Source organism: Podarcis vaucheri, assembly GCF_965113315.1.
Source record: "Podarcis vaucheri genome assembly, chromosome: 8".
Classification (NCBI taxonomy): Eukaryota; Metazoa; Chordata; class Lepidosauria; order Squamata; family Lacertidae; genus Podarcis; species Podarcis vaucheri.
The window spans coordinates 60,879,841-60,894,371 of NC_138766.1; the positions used below are offsets into that span (position 1 = coordinate 60,879,841).

Here is a 14,531-nt window from a genome sequence, read left to right on the forward strand (position 1 = left end):
CGCAGTGTTTTGTCACTGGCTATCCAGACATGCTGATGGAAGTTCTGATGGCAACAAAACTCACAGTATACTTGACAATATACATACACAGCAACATTTCAATCAGTCCAACTGTGTTTTAATAAGGGAATTTCTTGAATCATGGTAGAGATTGTCTACAAAGTAACAAGGATTATTTTGGTAGTTTACAAATTCTGTTCAGAACTGTAAAATCAAAATATACACCTAAGCGTTAAGAGAATATCTAAAAAAAAAAAAAAGGCATTACTATTTTATTTAAATGTTCAATTTCTCCTTAAACAGGAATTTCATATTGTCTTTTTTGGAATGGACTAGATTCATCACTGTAAAGCTGGAAGGAATGGCAGATTGTATCACTGATTTTTGGCAAGTGGATTCCAATTAACACTCACAACATTTTCAAAGATACTAAAAAAATAATGTGGCCCCCTTTTTCAGTTTAAAAAGCTGCACAAACATTATGGTAGCAATAACAAAAAAGTATTAATTTTATTTTATTTGTTAACCATAGGAACTCGGGTGCTGAAGGACTTTCCAAAGTAAAAAGCAGTTCTCTTTGGGGATATTAGTCAATTAACTTAATAAAGTTCTGTTTTAAGAGGATTTTTCTTTCCTGCTGCGAGGCGAGTCTGCTCCATTTGAGGTTAATGTTCCATTTATTCCATTTTCTAAAAATAAGACAATATACATTGTTAAGCTCTTTTCTAGGTACCATATCTAGAAAGCATTTAAAAATATATTATTCATTTAGTAGAAAGCCGAACTTAAAACAATACAAGACTAGCCCTGCTGAATCAGACCAAAGGTCGATTTTGTATAGCATCCCATATCCCACAGCAGCTTTAGAAGAAATGGTAAAATTATGTCCAGACAACTTTATATTATTACAACCAGATTTTCAAAAATAACATTCACCATACAAGTTAGGTGTGGGGAACCTTTGACTCACCATATATTTTTGGACTACACATCCCATCATCCCTAGTCATTGGTATTGCTTGTTGGGGCTAATGGGACTTGACAGTCCAGCAACATCTGGTAGGCCAAAGTTTCCTCACACCCGATATAAAGGTAAAGGTAAAGGTACAGGTACCCCTGACCATTAGGTCCAGTTGTGACCGACTCTGGGGTTGCGGTGCTCATCTCGCTTTACTGGCCGAGGGAGCCGGCGTACAGCTTTTGGGTCATGTGGCCAGCATGACTAAGCATGACTCTGGCGAACCAGAGCAGCGCACGGAAACACCGTTTACCTTCCCGCTGGAGCGGTACCTATTTATCTACTTGCACTTTGACGTGCTTTTGAACTGCTAGGTTGGCAGGAGCAGGGACCGAGCAACGGGAGTTCACCCTGTCGCGGGGATTCGAACCGCTGACCTTCTGATCGGCAAGTCCTAGGCTCTGTGGTTTAACCCACAGTGCCACCTGCGTCCCCACACCCGATACAGATATATGTTAATAGTGCCCAGAGTGGCTTGGGACAAATAGCTACAATAGTATTCTATGCTTGGCAGAAAGGCCACGCTATCTGAAAAACACCATTGAGGGCTGCCGCCAAGAATTAGACCATTGGCCTAGAAGTGGGTAGACTTGGAAAAGTGTTTCCCAAACTTGAGTGTCCAGTTGTTTTCGGACTACAATTCCCACCACCCCTGACCACTGGGTCCTGCTAGCTAGGGATGATGGGAGTTGTAGTTCAAAACAACTGGAGACCCAAGTTTGGGAAGCACTGAATTAGAGGCTCCCCAGTCTGTCATGAAGCTTGCTGGGCGATCTTGGGCCTGTCACCAACTCTCACCATATCCTACTTCGCAATTGTGAAGAGGAAATATAAACAATAAAAAATCAAGATTTTCAAATAGGTAAAGCCCTGTAATTTATGTCATTTACAGAAGATCCAGCAGGCAATGAATGCCTAGGGGGACACTTGGTTACCCCTTTCCTGCTCTTCTTAACTTTCCATCCCAGGTCAGCTTACAATGCAATTAAAAACCCCAAACAGTAAGATGCACCAGTAACAAAAATATACATAATAAATTTAAGAGTCAACGAGTGAAACTAATTTTCTAATTTGTCTAATTTTCAGCACTTTCATGACTGCATGCAACCCAAGAATCTAAAAATAATATAAAAAAGAATTGGGGCTTGAGCAGTTGAGTGCTACTGAACGAGTGCCAACCATTCCGTTATCTACCCTGAGACCTTACGACGAAGGGCAGGAATCCAGTAAATAAATAACTTAGCCAGAATTCTGACATTAGAAACTTCTTGCTTTATTTGCAGAGACCTCTCGTCCTTTATGCGCCGCTAAAAGATGCAGTAAATTAAGATCACCACTCAAGCCTGTGGACTGTCTACACTCTGCAATTGTGATCACTAACCCAGGGCAAGAAGATAAATGAAGAGAGACAAGAGCTCCTTCCAGAGACAGAATACTATGAAAGATGCTATGTGTGACACACCCGCACCATACATTTAAAGCATTCCTTCACCCACTTTTCACAGTCATGGCTTCCCCCAAGGGACCAGGGGAGCCATAGTTTTGCAAAGGGTGCTGAGACTTGTTAGGAGAACATTAACAAATGAAAGTTCCCAGGATTCTTTGTGGGAAGCTAATTTTATCTCCCAATGAATCTGTCTCACCAATACTTGGTTATGTGAGAAATTAGTACCACTGCCCTTGAATTCAGGGAACGTAGCATTGGCTTAAGCGTCACTGGTAACAAGGTTCCTCAGTGTCTTGTGGAACTTGTTTCATTTCCCCCTCCACCAAAACTGTACAGGGTAAAGGACTGAAATACAAACCTCTTTCTTTTTTAGAAGGCTTGCTTTTAGCTGTTGCAAACTTCTTTTTCACTGGTTGGGGAGGTGAAGAATGTTCTCTCCACCTTCTCAGCTGGAAATTGATGAACTTCCACATCATAAAGGCCTGTGTGAAACAGATAGATGCCAGTACGCTGATTCTACAAAGAGAAGACAGATTACTGTACTAGGATTCCTGAAGATCCGGAAATGAGAAGCATCAGGAAAACTGTTCCCACTGGGCAGGATGTTTCTTGGCCATTTATCAAGCCTTTTATTTCCTTGTTATCTAGGAAAGTACATAAAAAGCCCAGAGAGATTAGGTTTAATGGAAGCATAGCAAAGCTTCAGGAATTTAACAAGGTAATAACACAATAGGAATGCATAGACTGAAAAGCATGTTCTGAAATTGGCAAATTCTCTCGTTCCCATGCAATAACTAAACTACACTTGGCTGTGAGTCCTGGAAGACCTGCTCCCTGCCTTGCAGGCCTTTTCCCACTTGGCCTGGGAAGGCAAGGCCCTGACTGACTCCAGCTACAAAAGCTGAGGCTGCTGAACAGACTCTTGGTCTCGGGTTTTGTCTGTGGGGTTTAGTTGTGAACTGCCCGGAGCATGGTTTGAACTGTGGAAAGGCAACATACAAATAAAATGTATGTATTATGACAAAGATGATAACATCCAATTCTCTAACCAGGAGGGCGACACTTTTTGTACTTGGATCTAGATGAAGATATTTCACACTTAGTTATCAGTGACATACACTATGTGGCTAGATAAACAGCAGCCCATGATCTGCAGCTCACTGAAACAACATCCTTCCAGGAACTATAAATATAGTCACGGTACTATGTAACTAGAAGCTGAAATGCATACTGAAACTGAGCCAAAATTCTTTGTGGAATGGTTTCGATACTTTCTGGGGTCATCACTGATAGACCCTAAACATCTACCCTCAATGTGAAGGAGTGGGACCAACATCATCAGGTGGTCAACATGCTCAAGTGTTTAAATTTAAGGATTTATGCTTGAACTACAAAAAGAAACGTTTCCTGAAAAGACAGGCAGTGCACACCACACATTTTTAACAGCATGTTTTACATCACATTTTATTCTGCAAAACATGTACACAAGGAAAGTTCTTATTTACTATTTTTATAGTTCTACATCTCAGCTAATTACCTAAATTCACCCTTAACGTACCCTAATCCTGCATAGAGCGAGGTAATTTTCATCTGTTTTACTGTTTTAACTTTTGTATGTTTTAAAAGTATGGTTGTGAATTTTTCTTGATTTTAATGTTTTATCTTTTTGTAAACCACTTGGAGGGTTTTTTTTAAATAATAAAGCTTAATTATTATAATAATAATAACAACTATACTATAAAGTTCATGAAATAAATTAAAAATAACTTTTTGACAGGAGCCAAATATGACCCTCCAGACCTCTGTACCCTGTCTTTGGGATACCCCTCCACCCCTCAGCAACAACACTGCCCTTTGTCCTCTTCATTTTTGCCTGGCTGGCATGTGTCCCTAAACCACGAAAACAATTCTTGCTTGCCTTGGCAGAGGGTGAGAGATGGGGCAGATGGGATGTAGAACACACAAATTAAGAGCCTCAGCCATGGCTCCACCCACTTGTGGCTCTAGTCCCACCCACTTTTTGTCTTTCGCCCTGCCCACCAATGGAATGCAGCTTCTGGAAGGCTTCCCATCCCGCCTTCCCTTGGTTTATGCAAATGCTGATTAACTGGGAATTGTACAAGTTCTAGGTAAAGCCAGTTCATACAAAAGCAGACTACTCAAACAAGTCTCATTCACATGAAGCTATGACTTTAAAGCACCACAGAAGAAGCCTGCCAGCTGTTCATCTGATGCAGCCTCTTCTTTCAGACAGAAGCCCACCAGATGCTTTTAGGAAAGTGATCCCCAAACAACTCATGAAGTTTCACCGCCTCTAACTATGAAGCTGTGCCTGTCATCTCATACCTGATAGGCAGCACATTGAAGTTTCCGGTACTAAAATCCAATGTTTGATCCTCTGCTCTGGCAAGGCCAAATCCAACAGTAAGGACGGAAAGAATTAGGGTCAGAAGTCTTCCCAAAACAAAAAGGACGGCCCAGATTGAAAACCTAGAGGGAAGAGACCAGCTGTGAACATATTATTACTGCACCTCAGTAGAATTCCATCCATTCATTGTACTACTTACAGCAATTATTTCAGAGGCAGATACGATTAACATACGTGTTGAATATTAAGGTGTCATGGGCCAAAAGTACTTGACTTCACACATACATTTTAGAACACCGTTAAGCCAGAACACTGTCCCTTCTCACACATCCAGGAAGGCATTCTAGAGGATACAATGTGGTAGGCTCATCTGTGATACTTCTTCCATCTCTGAGGGCTCAGAAAAATGTGTGAAGACATCTAAGCTTCAAATAGCTTCTACATTAAGGAATTGTTCAATGTGGATATACAGTGGTACCTCGCAAGACGAACGCCTCGCAAGACAAAAAACTCGCTAGACGAAAGGTTTTTCAGTTTTCGATTTGCCTCGCAAGACGAATTTCCCTATGGGCTTGCTTCGCAAGACGAAAACGTCTCGCGACTTTGTTTCCTTTGTCTAAAAACAAAGACATGTTTTGTTTATAAAGTTAATTTATTTTCCCTTCAATTTTTGAACTGCTCTTTACAGTATGTGTGACTTTAAAGAGCAGTTAATAAACTGTTGTTGTACCAAATTTGGCTTTGTTTGGACTTTTTTTGACCATAGGAACGCATTAATTGATTTTCAATGCATTCCTATGGGATTTCGTGATTCGCAAGACGAAAAATTCGCTAGACGACAAAACTTGCGGAACGAATTAATTTCGTCTTGCGGGGCACCACTGTATATATCTTCTATAAACAGGCTGGTCAAGTCCTTTCTTCAAAACTAATGAAGCTATTCCAGGTTGGGGGAGTGTTTGTATGCGCATCTGAATGCACACCAACTGCAAGAAGTAATTGGTAACTGTTTAGTGCATAGGAATTCTGTGGTTGTACTGAAGGTAATGAAGGCTTTGTAACTGAACAGCAAGTTGTCTTTATGCCAGAGGGGAAAGGAAGGAATATATCTGGCTAAGCTGCACTGATCCTTGAGGGCAGGAGGTGGCAAGATCAAGGGAGTGAGAAGTGCCTGGAACATGGTGTCAGAACTGAAGAAAATGTAGGAGAAAGAGGTGAGGGGTGCACTTGACCAAGAGATACACAGGTAAGTCAGGCCAAAGTCTGTGTACCTGAAGTAATCAGCCAGATATTTGCTTGCAGACTTCAATTTTTATCTTAAACAGAGAACTTAAAACTATATTATTATTAGATGTTCTTTTAATGTACAGAAGAACAGGGAGCATTTGCTGAAGCAGCCCAATGTTAACTACACATTCAAGCATTAGAAGTTGCATTTCCAGACATATTTTTAAAGGTTGGAAGTTACCGTAAAGTACTTACCCTTTCTGATATTTTTCGTCACTGAAGTAAAACAGCCTGGAGATGTGGAACAGAAACTCCACAAAGTAATGTAGCACAAGAAGAACAAGGCCAAGGTGGGTCAAACTGTAAGAACAAAAATGAAAGGAAAGAAGTTTCTAGTTGGTAGAGGGACGCAATGTCTTTGATTAAACCCACTCATTTGGCATTGCATTAATTAAATTTGGCACAGGAATTCAGGGCTCAGTGACAGTTTCCTATGTCCGCTTTCAAACAGGCCCAGGAATATACACACATGTTTTGCAGCAGTATAGATCCCTCAGTGATGCAGATCATCAGAATGAAAATCTGATGCATGCCTTTTGGTTCCCTAGCCATTCAAGGCACATTCAATAGGTGTGAAGGATAGGTTTGCTCAGTTGTGGTGCCAGTTACAGAACACCTTCCTGATAGAAGCCCACCCGGCTCTGCCTTTATCACCCTTCTGCCAAACAATGAGAACATAACTCTGTCCTAGAACAGTTAAGGGCAGGTGTCCTTGATGGCAACTGTTCTGAATTCTCCTGGTCTTTGTACTTTGACTGCCTTATTGATTTTAATGTTTTACTGGCAATTTTAAATTGATTATCTGCTGAAGCAGCTCTGGATATATATATACACACACACACAAAAAACCTTGATGTTTCAAAATTTAAATACAAGCTTTTCTAGGGGACAAGGAAATTTGTAAAAATACACTAGTGTAAACACCTAGTGGACTTCTACAGTCATTTTACAGGGTACAGTGTAATGTATGTTGGATTGCAGTATCTGAACACTTGATACTGTGTTTCACTATCAAATTAGTTATTTATTATTGAATTTAACCCCACCCCATCCTCTCTAAGGGGCTCTGTATGGCAGCAAAACAAGTAAGTCACTTACTTTAACAGATAAGCTCCAGCGATATGGAAAAGATAGAGTCCAATGTAAACAAGCTGGCGAGGAATGTCTTCCTATGAAAAAGCCACAGCTTTATCAATTCTGCAGGGAGTTCTCATAATTTAAATACATTCACCAGTTTCTGGACATTACCCAATCCGGACAACCATTTCTTGTCTTATACAATTGTGTTTCTAATAGCTGATCCTGGAGTTTGTTAGTACCCTGAAATCTTACTCAAATCTTTAAAATAAATGTTCCGTTTGATTTATTTCACAAATGCTTAAAAGACATACAAACATGTTTCTATGTGTGCAAAAATAAGAATAAATGTAGAAGATTTGCATGGTAGTAAGATTTCTACAATATGCAATCCTCAGTTCCCCACGTCTAGGTTTCAAATTGCAACAGGCCAGACACTTTGCCACCTAAGAAGTAATAAATGTACTAGTGCTGCTCCAACTATTCACTGGATGTTGCAACACTACCCTTGGATAAATGGTAAAAACCACACACTGATATATTGCGGTCATACAAGACCTTATTCACTGTTTGCTAACCTGCCATCTTTCGGAACATAATGACCAAATTACTCTTATTATCATTCAAACCATGAACTGTTCAACCAAGCAGAAAATTAATTTTTGTTAGCAGGAAATGAGAAAGATCTCACTGTATTTGCCCTGGTAGCTGCTAATAAGGCTGATTACAATGCTGAAAGTTGTAAACGTTTATACCATGCAGCTGTTCTGCATCGAGATCATCATAAACCAGAGCTGACAGCCACTGCAATATGCAAAGAGGGGGAAATGACTGTGGTTACTTTAAAAAAGGAAATGAAAGCTTCGTGACTATGCTGGAGGATGGGTGTGTGCTGCTGCTGTTGCCCGTAGAGGCTAAACATTGGTTCTGTGCTGGACCTCACCATTTTGGAGCTTAGCAAGGCAGCAACACAGCCTTCAGAGGTTTGCAGTTCAGCAACTAACCGTATTTTTTCATGTATAAGATGCACCCATGTATAAGACACCCCCTACTTTTGGGGACCCCAAATTTAGAAAATGGGCATATGCACTATCCGTGTATAAGACGCTCCCAGATTTTTAACCTTATTTTAAAGTAAAAAAGCCTAGTCTTATACATGGAAAAGTATGGTAGGTTCCCCAGGTGCAGTTTAGTATTCCTAACTAACAAAAGACTCCTAGGTATGTCTATTCACTTGTCCCACTAAGTTCACTGGCACTTAATTCCTAGATAAATGTGTATAGCAGTAAGGAAACTTTGGCTTTCCAGATGCTGCTGAACTCCCATTAGCCCTAGCAAACATGGCCAAAGGTTTTCAACACCTGCTGCATGGGGTTCCAGCCTAATCATTAGAAATACAGGGTGATACATAATGAAGTATGCAGTTTCCATTTGCTATAAATGGAAACTGTATACTTCATTGTGAATCAACCTGTATATCCAGGTAAAAGCAAAGTCCCTTGGAAAAGTAACTCACAGAAATCTTCTCTACCTCTCAGAAGGCCCAAGTACAGTGTGGGAGAATGCTACAAATGTTGACAGTAAGATATACAGAACTAGGCAACAACCTTGCTTAAAGCATTACCATGAGCAAAGAGTTTGCTTTTAGAAGAATTTACTTTTCTTTCCTACCAGCTAATTAAGTCTTTAAAATATATACAGTGGTACCTCGGGTTACATATGCTTCAGGTTACAGACTCTACTAACCCAGAAATAGTACCTCGGGCTAAGAACTTTACTTCAGGATGAGAACAGAAATTGTGCTCTGGCGGCGCGGCGGCAGCGGGAGGCCCCATTAGCTAAAGTTGGTGCTTCAGGTTAAGAACAGTTTCAAGTTAAGTACGGACCTCCGGAACGAATTAAGTTCTTAACCCAAGGTACCACTGTACACATATTTTTAGAGGCTTCTGAACATGAAACTAAAGGTGGACTTACTTTTTTTGTCTTCTGGAAATAGAGTTCTGGAAAAGCATGCAACCAGTATGCCAGTTGGGAGATGTAAAAAAATTTCATTTGGAACCTACAATACAGCATGGAAAAGGTCAAAGATATTGAAATAGCTCTCGAATAAGACCTTGTTTAAATTAGGTGTTACAATAGAGTCATATCTGAAATGTTTTCTACAGAGTTTAAGAACTAATGGTAGGATGGAAACTACCAGTCACACATTTATGAAAGAACAACATGCTTGGAATTGACAACAGAAGACCAGGAGAGCAGGCTTTTGTTTGAAGAAAAGAACTTGAAATACCTGCAAGCAAGTTGCTGGTTGATTTAACACCCTGGGACAAGTTAAAGAAACTATATGACACATGCCCCACCCCGCAACTCTGATAAACTCACGGCAATGATGTATGTGGATAGTCCCGCCAGAGTGATGTTGGGTCAGCTACATAATTCTCCTGAAAATAAGAAATAAACATGTCAAATACCCTTTATGGTTAAGACTAAACTAACTACAGGTCTATGGAGAAGTTAGTCCCATTTGAGATCAATGGGGCTCATTCCTACTAAGTGATACAGAATTGCAGCTTGAGTATGTACAAGTGAGATACTCACAGAGACAAGAATGCTTGTTCCCCAAACACAGGAGAAAAGGTAGAACGCACTGAGTTGTCCAGATTCATTGAACTTGCTGTGCTTTGTTTTGGAAAAGTGCATCTTCCTGTTAATTTTCTAAAAGAAAAGGAATCCGTGTTATTGATCTGAGTAACAGCTTTCATACGAAGTTATCTGTCATGCGAAGCCAAATCCAAGACTCACGTTGACAACACATCCATACACTCAATCAAATACCACTGTAGCAATACTCAATATTGTCCTGACAATACTTACATCTAACACATATTCTTGAATGATAGCATGTATGATTATTGCAACCAGCATGTAGAAGAAAACCGTAGCCAAATCTTTGATGCCATAGTGATACAATGTGGCTGTTTCTGTAGATTGTTTCTCTAAGAGAAGAAAAGACAGCATTAAATATAGACTTGTTTTACCAACCCGCTCCTAATCTGAAATTGGAACCGAAGAAATTAAAGAGTTATTTCAAGTTTAATGAAGACTGCAAGGGCTAGTTTGTTATTTACTTCTCCACTAACACAGCATTAGTTAATGCAAGTAAAAGTCTAAATTACAATATATGCAGTATGCTAAAATGTTGGAACAATCATGCCTTTATTATTTCAGTCACCAGATTCAAAATATTATTTATCTTTAAGAGCAGCACAGCAAGGAAAACTTAGTTTCTACCCAGAGCTAAGCTCATATTGACAATAGGCAGGGTAAGACTATGCAAAACTGTGGTTTGGTGCTAGAGTAACAGGGGAAGCAGGACTGTTGCATTTGTGTGCCCCTTTTCCTCCGGCATTCATGATTCCCTCTCTGGGTTTGTGGTTTCTGATCCATTGTTTCCGATTCTTGTTTGCAGGGAGTAAGTGTAAACCATGTTGCTGGAGGAAAGACAAACTATGATTTGCTGCAAATCAGGAAGGAAGGGATGAAATAATGATATGTGATGAGTGGGGAAGGGAGGGGAAATTCTACAGCCTTTCAAGACTCATACATGTTGCACCAAGCCATGGCTTGGTGATACATCCAAACTAGCCTATAGGTCACAAAGCAAACATCATTACTGGTGAACTGACATGGAAAAATTGTGCTGATGTTTCTCATTCTTCAGCTGTTCCACTAGTACAGTGTTTGCTAGTGTAGCATGTTTTAGGACTAGCCTATTAGATGATATGGTAATATATTAGCAGTGAGTCAGTATTCCTTTTCTATCTAGGACAAATGCTTAAATATTTTTTAGAGCTTTACCTGTGGCAGGGATGGTAACATTGTACTGAAGTGTAACAAAGACAACAGCTGCTTTTGCTGTAACCTGAAATGAAGCAAAACCCAATTAAATAAAATTATTTCTACAAAGCACACGCCAAGGATGAAATTCTAAACATACTAACAGCACAACCCTAACCATGCCTACTCAGAAGCAAGGAAAATAACATTATTATTACAATTATTATTTATTTGTGTAGCTGAAGCCATTACAAAAGAAATGACATCAAACTAGGACAATGGGTCACAGAAGACTGGTTATTTCCACAATTCTTTACTATTTCAACAAATATACCCAGTAACTCAAGATTACCTATAAAACCCACAGATATTTCAGTCCCCTACCCCAATCTTCTTGCCAATACATTCCTATTGTTGGCTGTTATCTATATGCAAGCCTAATTAGGCTTGCCACAGTGGCCCAGATGAGTGGCTACTTATAAGCTTGTGGCTGTCCAAATAACACAAGCAAATGCACTGCTGAGAACACATAACTGCTCATGCCACTTTTAAAACAGCTGTTCCCAACAAAAATTGCCTCAGGACATCACTTATGGGCAAGCTGGTATAGAAAGAACACAAACTGCTGCAATCTTTAGCTTCAAGAAAGAAAAATGCTAGACACATTACTTTTTACCAATGTACTGCATGGAAAACCAAGGACAACTATTTTAGAGTGGCATTTGCATACATGCTTATAAAAGTGCATCTGCTCCTCAGGCTACTTTCCTCCAAAGTGTCATCAGAACTTGGGGCAGCAGCTACTGAAGCACGTTTTCAACAGAGCCTTAAAGTTATAGCGCTCAAATACTTTACAAAGAAGCACTACCATTTAAAACTGCTCTGGCGCAAGTCACTCAACTGCTTATGTCTTCCATACCCTCATTAAGCTCTGGGGCTAATAAGCTCAATTTCATGTTTTATTGCTTTCATATGTTTTTAAAAATGATATAGCAGTATATAAATATTTTTATAAGACAGTTATTTAACTATTTCAAGGACATCTTCCCCTTCCCAGGTTCTAATCCAGAGGCATGGCATGCACACACCTTGACACGTGTCGCATCCCCTATCTGGAGGGGCGCCAGGCAACCCCATCTGGCTGCGACCAACGACTGCAAGCGACCGCCACGCTCGGAGGGCGGGCGGTGGGGCTCGCTCTATGTACACGTCACCGTCCAGCTCACCTTCCCTGGAGCCGAGAGGAGGGGAGGAGCCGCTTCCCGCAGCGCCTCATGGGGCTTGTAGTTCTGCCCGTTGCACACAAAGGACTGCGCGCCCTCTCCCCTCCCCTTCGCCCAGGCAGCGGGAGCCAAATCGGTCTCTGCGCGCTCCCCGCACACCCTGCCAGCACCTCCCGTCTCCAAAAACGCCGAGTCTCCCCGCCCTCCCCATAGTGCTCCAGCTCCGAGTGCCACGTAACCTTGACGAGACCAGGAACTACTCAGCAGGCAGCCAGGCAAGCAAGCAAGCAAGCAAGCAAGCGCACAACCCGGTCAGAGAGGCGTGCACGGCGGAGGCTCTTTCGCCACCCACTCCGAAAACCCCGTTTACACTGCGGCGGTTGCTCCGCTTCGGAAACCCTGGAGGCAGCAAAGGCGACGGGGGCTGTGCCTACTTCCCCTCTCCGACAGCGGGATGCTATGTGCAGGCTTACTCATGAGTAAGCCCCACTACTGTGCTCCGTGTGGCTTACTCCCTGGTTAGGATGCTCAGCGCTGCAGGTCTGCATTTCGGCAAGACGGAGCTGAAGTGGGTGTGGAGCACACCCGGCTCCCCCAAAGGAGAAACGAGTGTGTATATGGGGGCGGGGGGGGGAGCATGAGAGACAGATGTCAGGCCCAGCAGACTTTGGCTGAGGACGGAGGCAGCCACATCTGCCGGGGAAGGGCGGCTGCTCCTGCTCGCAGGATGATGCACACCGCTCGGGCTACCTACCAGCTGCTCCTCCGCGCAAACCCACAACGGCAACTGCTGACGCGGACACAACAAGGCGCATCCGCCTGCCTCCCTCGTGCCCCCCCCCTTGAAACAAGGACCTGCTGACTTCCCACCACCCCACACTCTCCGTCTGCCAAGGCGAACGGCTCGAGGAAGGACCGAAAAGCCTGCCAGATGTTTCCCGGGGCGGGGCGGGGTGGGTGGGTGGAGGAAGCCGCTGCCTTAATCACCCAACTCCGTGTCCTCTCCACCACCCACGCCACGCAGGGTCCTTTCTAAGACCCACACAGGTTTGCGGCCAGGGAGGAACTCCAGCTCCCCACGACCATGTTGCTGGCAGCATTTGGACGACGATGAATGGGTTTGTGGATACACTTAGTATACACGCCATCGCCACACCACTCCCCTCCTCTCTTTACACACACTAGACGGGAAAGAGGAAGCGGGAGGGACGGCGACGGCAGGGACTAGAAGCTTGTCCCCGTTGGAAACCCCACGCCGCGCTGGCTGAGGCCGGGGAGAAGCGGACCTGGCTCCCTAACGAGGCGCCTGCTTGACCGTAGGAAGGAGCCGGCTCCCCTCCGCTTCCCCCCCCCCCATCCCTCCTGGGCGCCCTGGTCCTCCTTCCTCACCTCGAACATGAGCCCCAGCAGGAAGACCATGGCCATGCAGGAGACAATGTCCGCGTGGTTCTGCACGACGAACTCATGGCTGAGCACGGGCGGGTTCTTGCTGCTCTTCTTGCGGATCGCCATGGCGGGCAGAGCGCAGCGCGGCCACCAGCCCTTCCTTCCTTCCTCGGCCCCTGCTTCAGCCGCCGCCGCTAGCCTATAGCCCAGCCCCGCTCGCGCTCTCTGCGGCGGGGCCCCGAGGAAGGGGAGGACGCCCAGGCAGCCGCTCCGCCCAACTTCGCCTCCTCCTCCTCCTCCTCGTCTCCCTGCCCCTCCCCCCTTCCGAGTCTCCAGCAGCCCAGCGTTCGAAACCGCGACTCGTCACTTCTTATCTCTCCGCCCGCAGAGAAGGCTCCATAACGGCAGGCGTTGGGAACCTCCGAGAGCGCCACCTTCCGCTCCGGAGGCCCCAGATCCGGAACTGGACGTGGATTGGGTTAACGAGAGGGCGAAGCGGGAGGTTGGGCCCCTCCCCGCCCCTTTTAGAAAGGGCGCCCGGCCAATCACAGAGGCCGGCTCGGAGTCCTAGAGGTACGAAGGGGGAAAGAGAGAGAGAAGAAAAGTCTATGGTGAATAAAATCAGGGGTCGCGTGTGAGAAAGGTGAGCATGCGCGTAGGAGTTGCTTGGGTTACCTGTTACTGAAAGAGCACAGGTTGTCTGCAGCAGCCCTCGAGAACCTATATGTGTGAGAGAGGACGGTCTTTGTGCCCTTTTTAGATCTGTACGTTCTGCTTCTTAAGTACAAATGTGTGGGTTTCTGTATCCCAAATTTCTATATCTCAACTGAATCCGGCAAGGCAGGGTCGTCACTCAGTAAGGGAACACCAGGTTTTGAATGCACAGGG

The 14,531-nt window shown here is 43.6% G+C and overlaps 1 protein-coding gene across 2 annotated transcripts; it reads right to left on the bottom strand.

Annotated features, from left to right (window-relative positions):
• Nucleotides 1-96: 96 nt before the first annotated feature.
• Nucleotides 97-13,891, bottom strand: TRAM1 (translocation associated membrane protein 1). 2 transcript variants are annotated; one of them, XM_082233926.1, is made up of 11 exons: nucleotides 13,647-13,891; nucleotides 11,056-11,119; nucleotides 10,072-10,193; nucleotides 9,796-9,912; nucleotides 9,580-9,638; nucleotides 9,172-9,256; nucleotides 7,219-7,289; nucleotides 6,316-6,420; nucleotides 4,812-4,955; nucleotides 2,824-2,981; nucleotides 97-689 (listed from the first exon to the last, which is right to left on the bottom strand). In XM_082233926.1, exons 1-11 carry the CDS (start codon nucleotides 13,767-13,769, stop codon nucleotides 616-618), a joined length of 1,122 nt encoding a protein of 373 aa, XP_082090052.1. In that variant the 5' UTR covers nucleotides 13,770-13,891; the 3' UTR covers nucleotides 97-615. The 2 variants fall into 2 exon arrangements, with proteins under 2 accessions (XP_082090052.1, XP_082090053.1); XM_082233927.1 differs by lacking the exon at nucleotides 13,647-13,891 and adding an exon at nucleotides 12,123-12,195.
• Between the last annotated feature and the right edge of the window lie 640 nt (nucleotides 13,892-14,531).

Coding starts and splice junctions, on each gene's coding strand:
- TRAM1 (XM_082233926.1), bottom strand. CDS start 13,769: ATGGCGATCCGCAAGAAGAGCAGCAAGAACCCGCCCGTGCTCAGCCAT. Junction 6,421..7,218: donor GCTGGAGCTTATCTGTTAAA/GTAAGTGACTTA, acceptor TTGTTCTTACAG/TTTGACCCACCTTGGCCTTG. Junction 2,982..4,811: donor TTCAATGTGCTGCCTATCAG/GTATGAGATGAC, acceptor TTCTCTTTGTAG/AATCAGCGTACTGGCATCTA.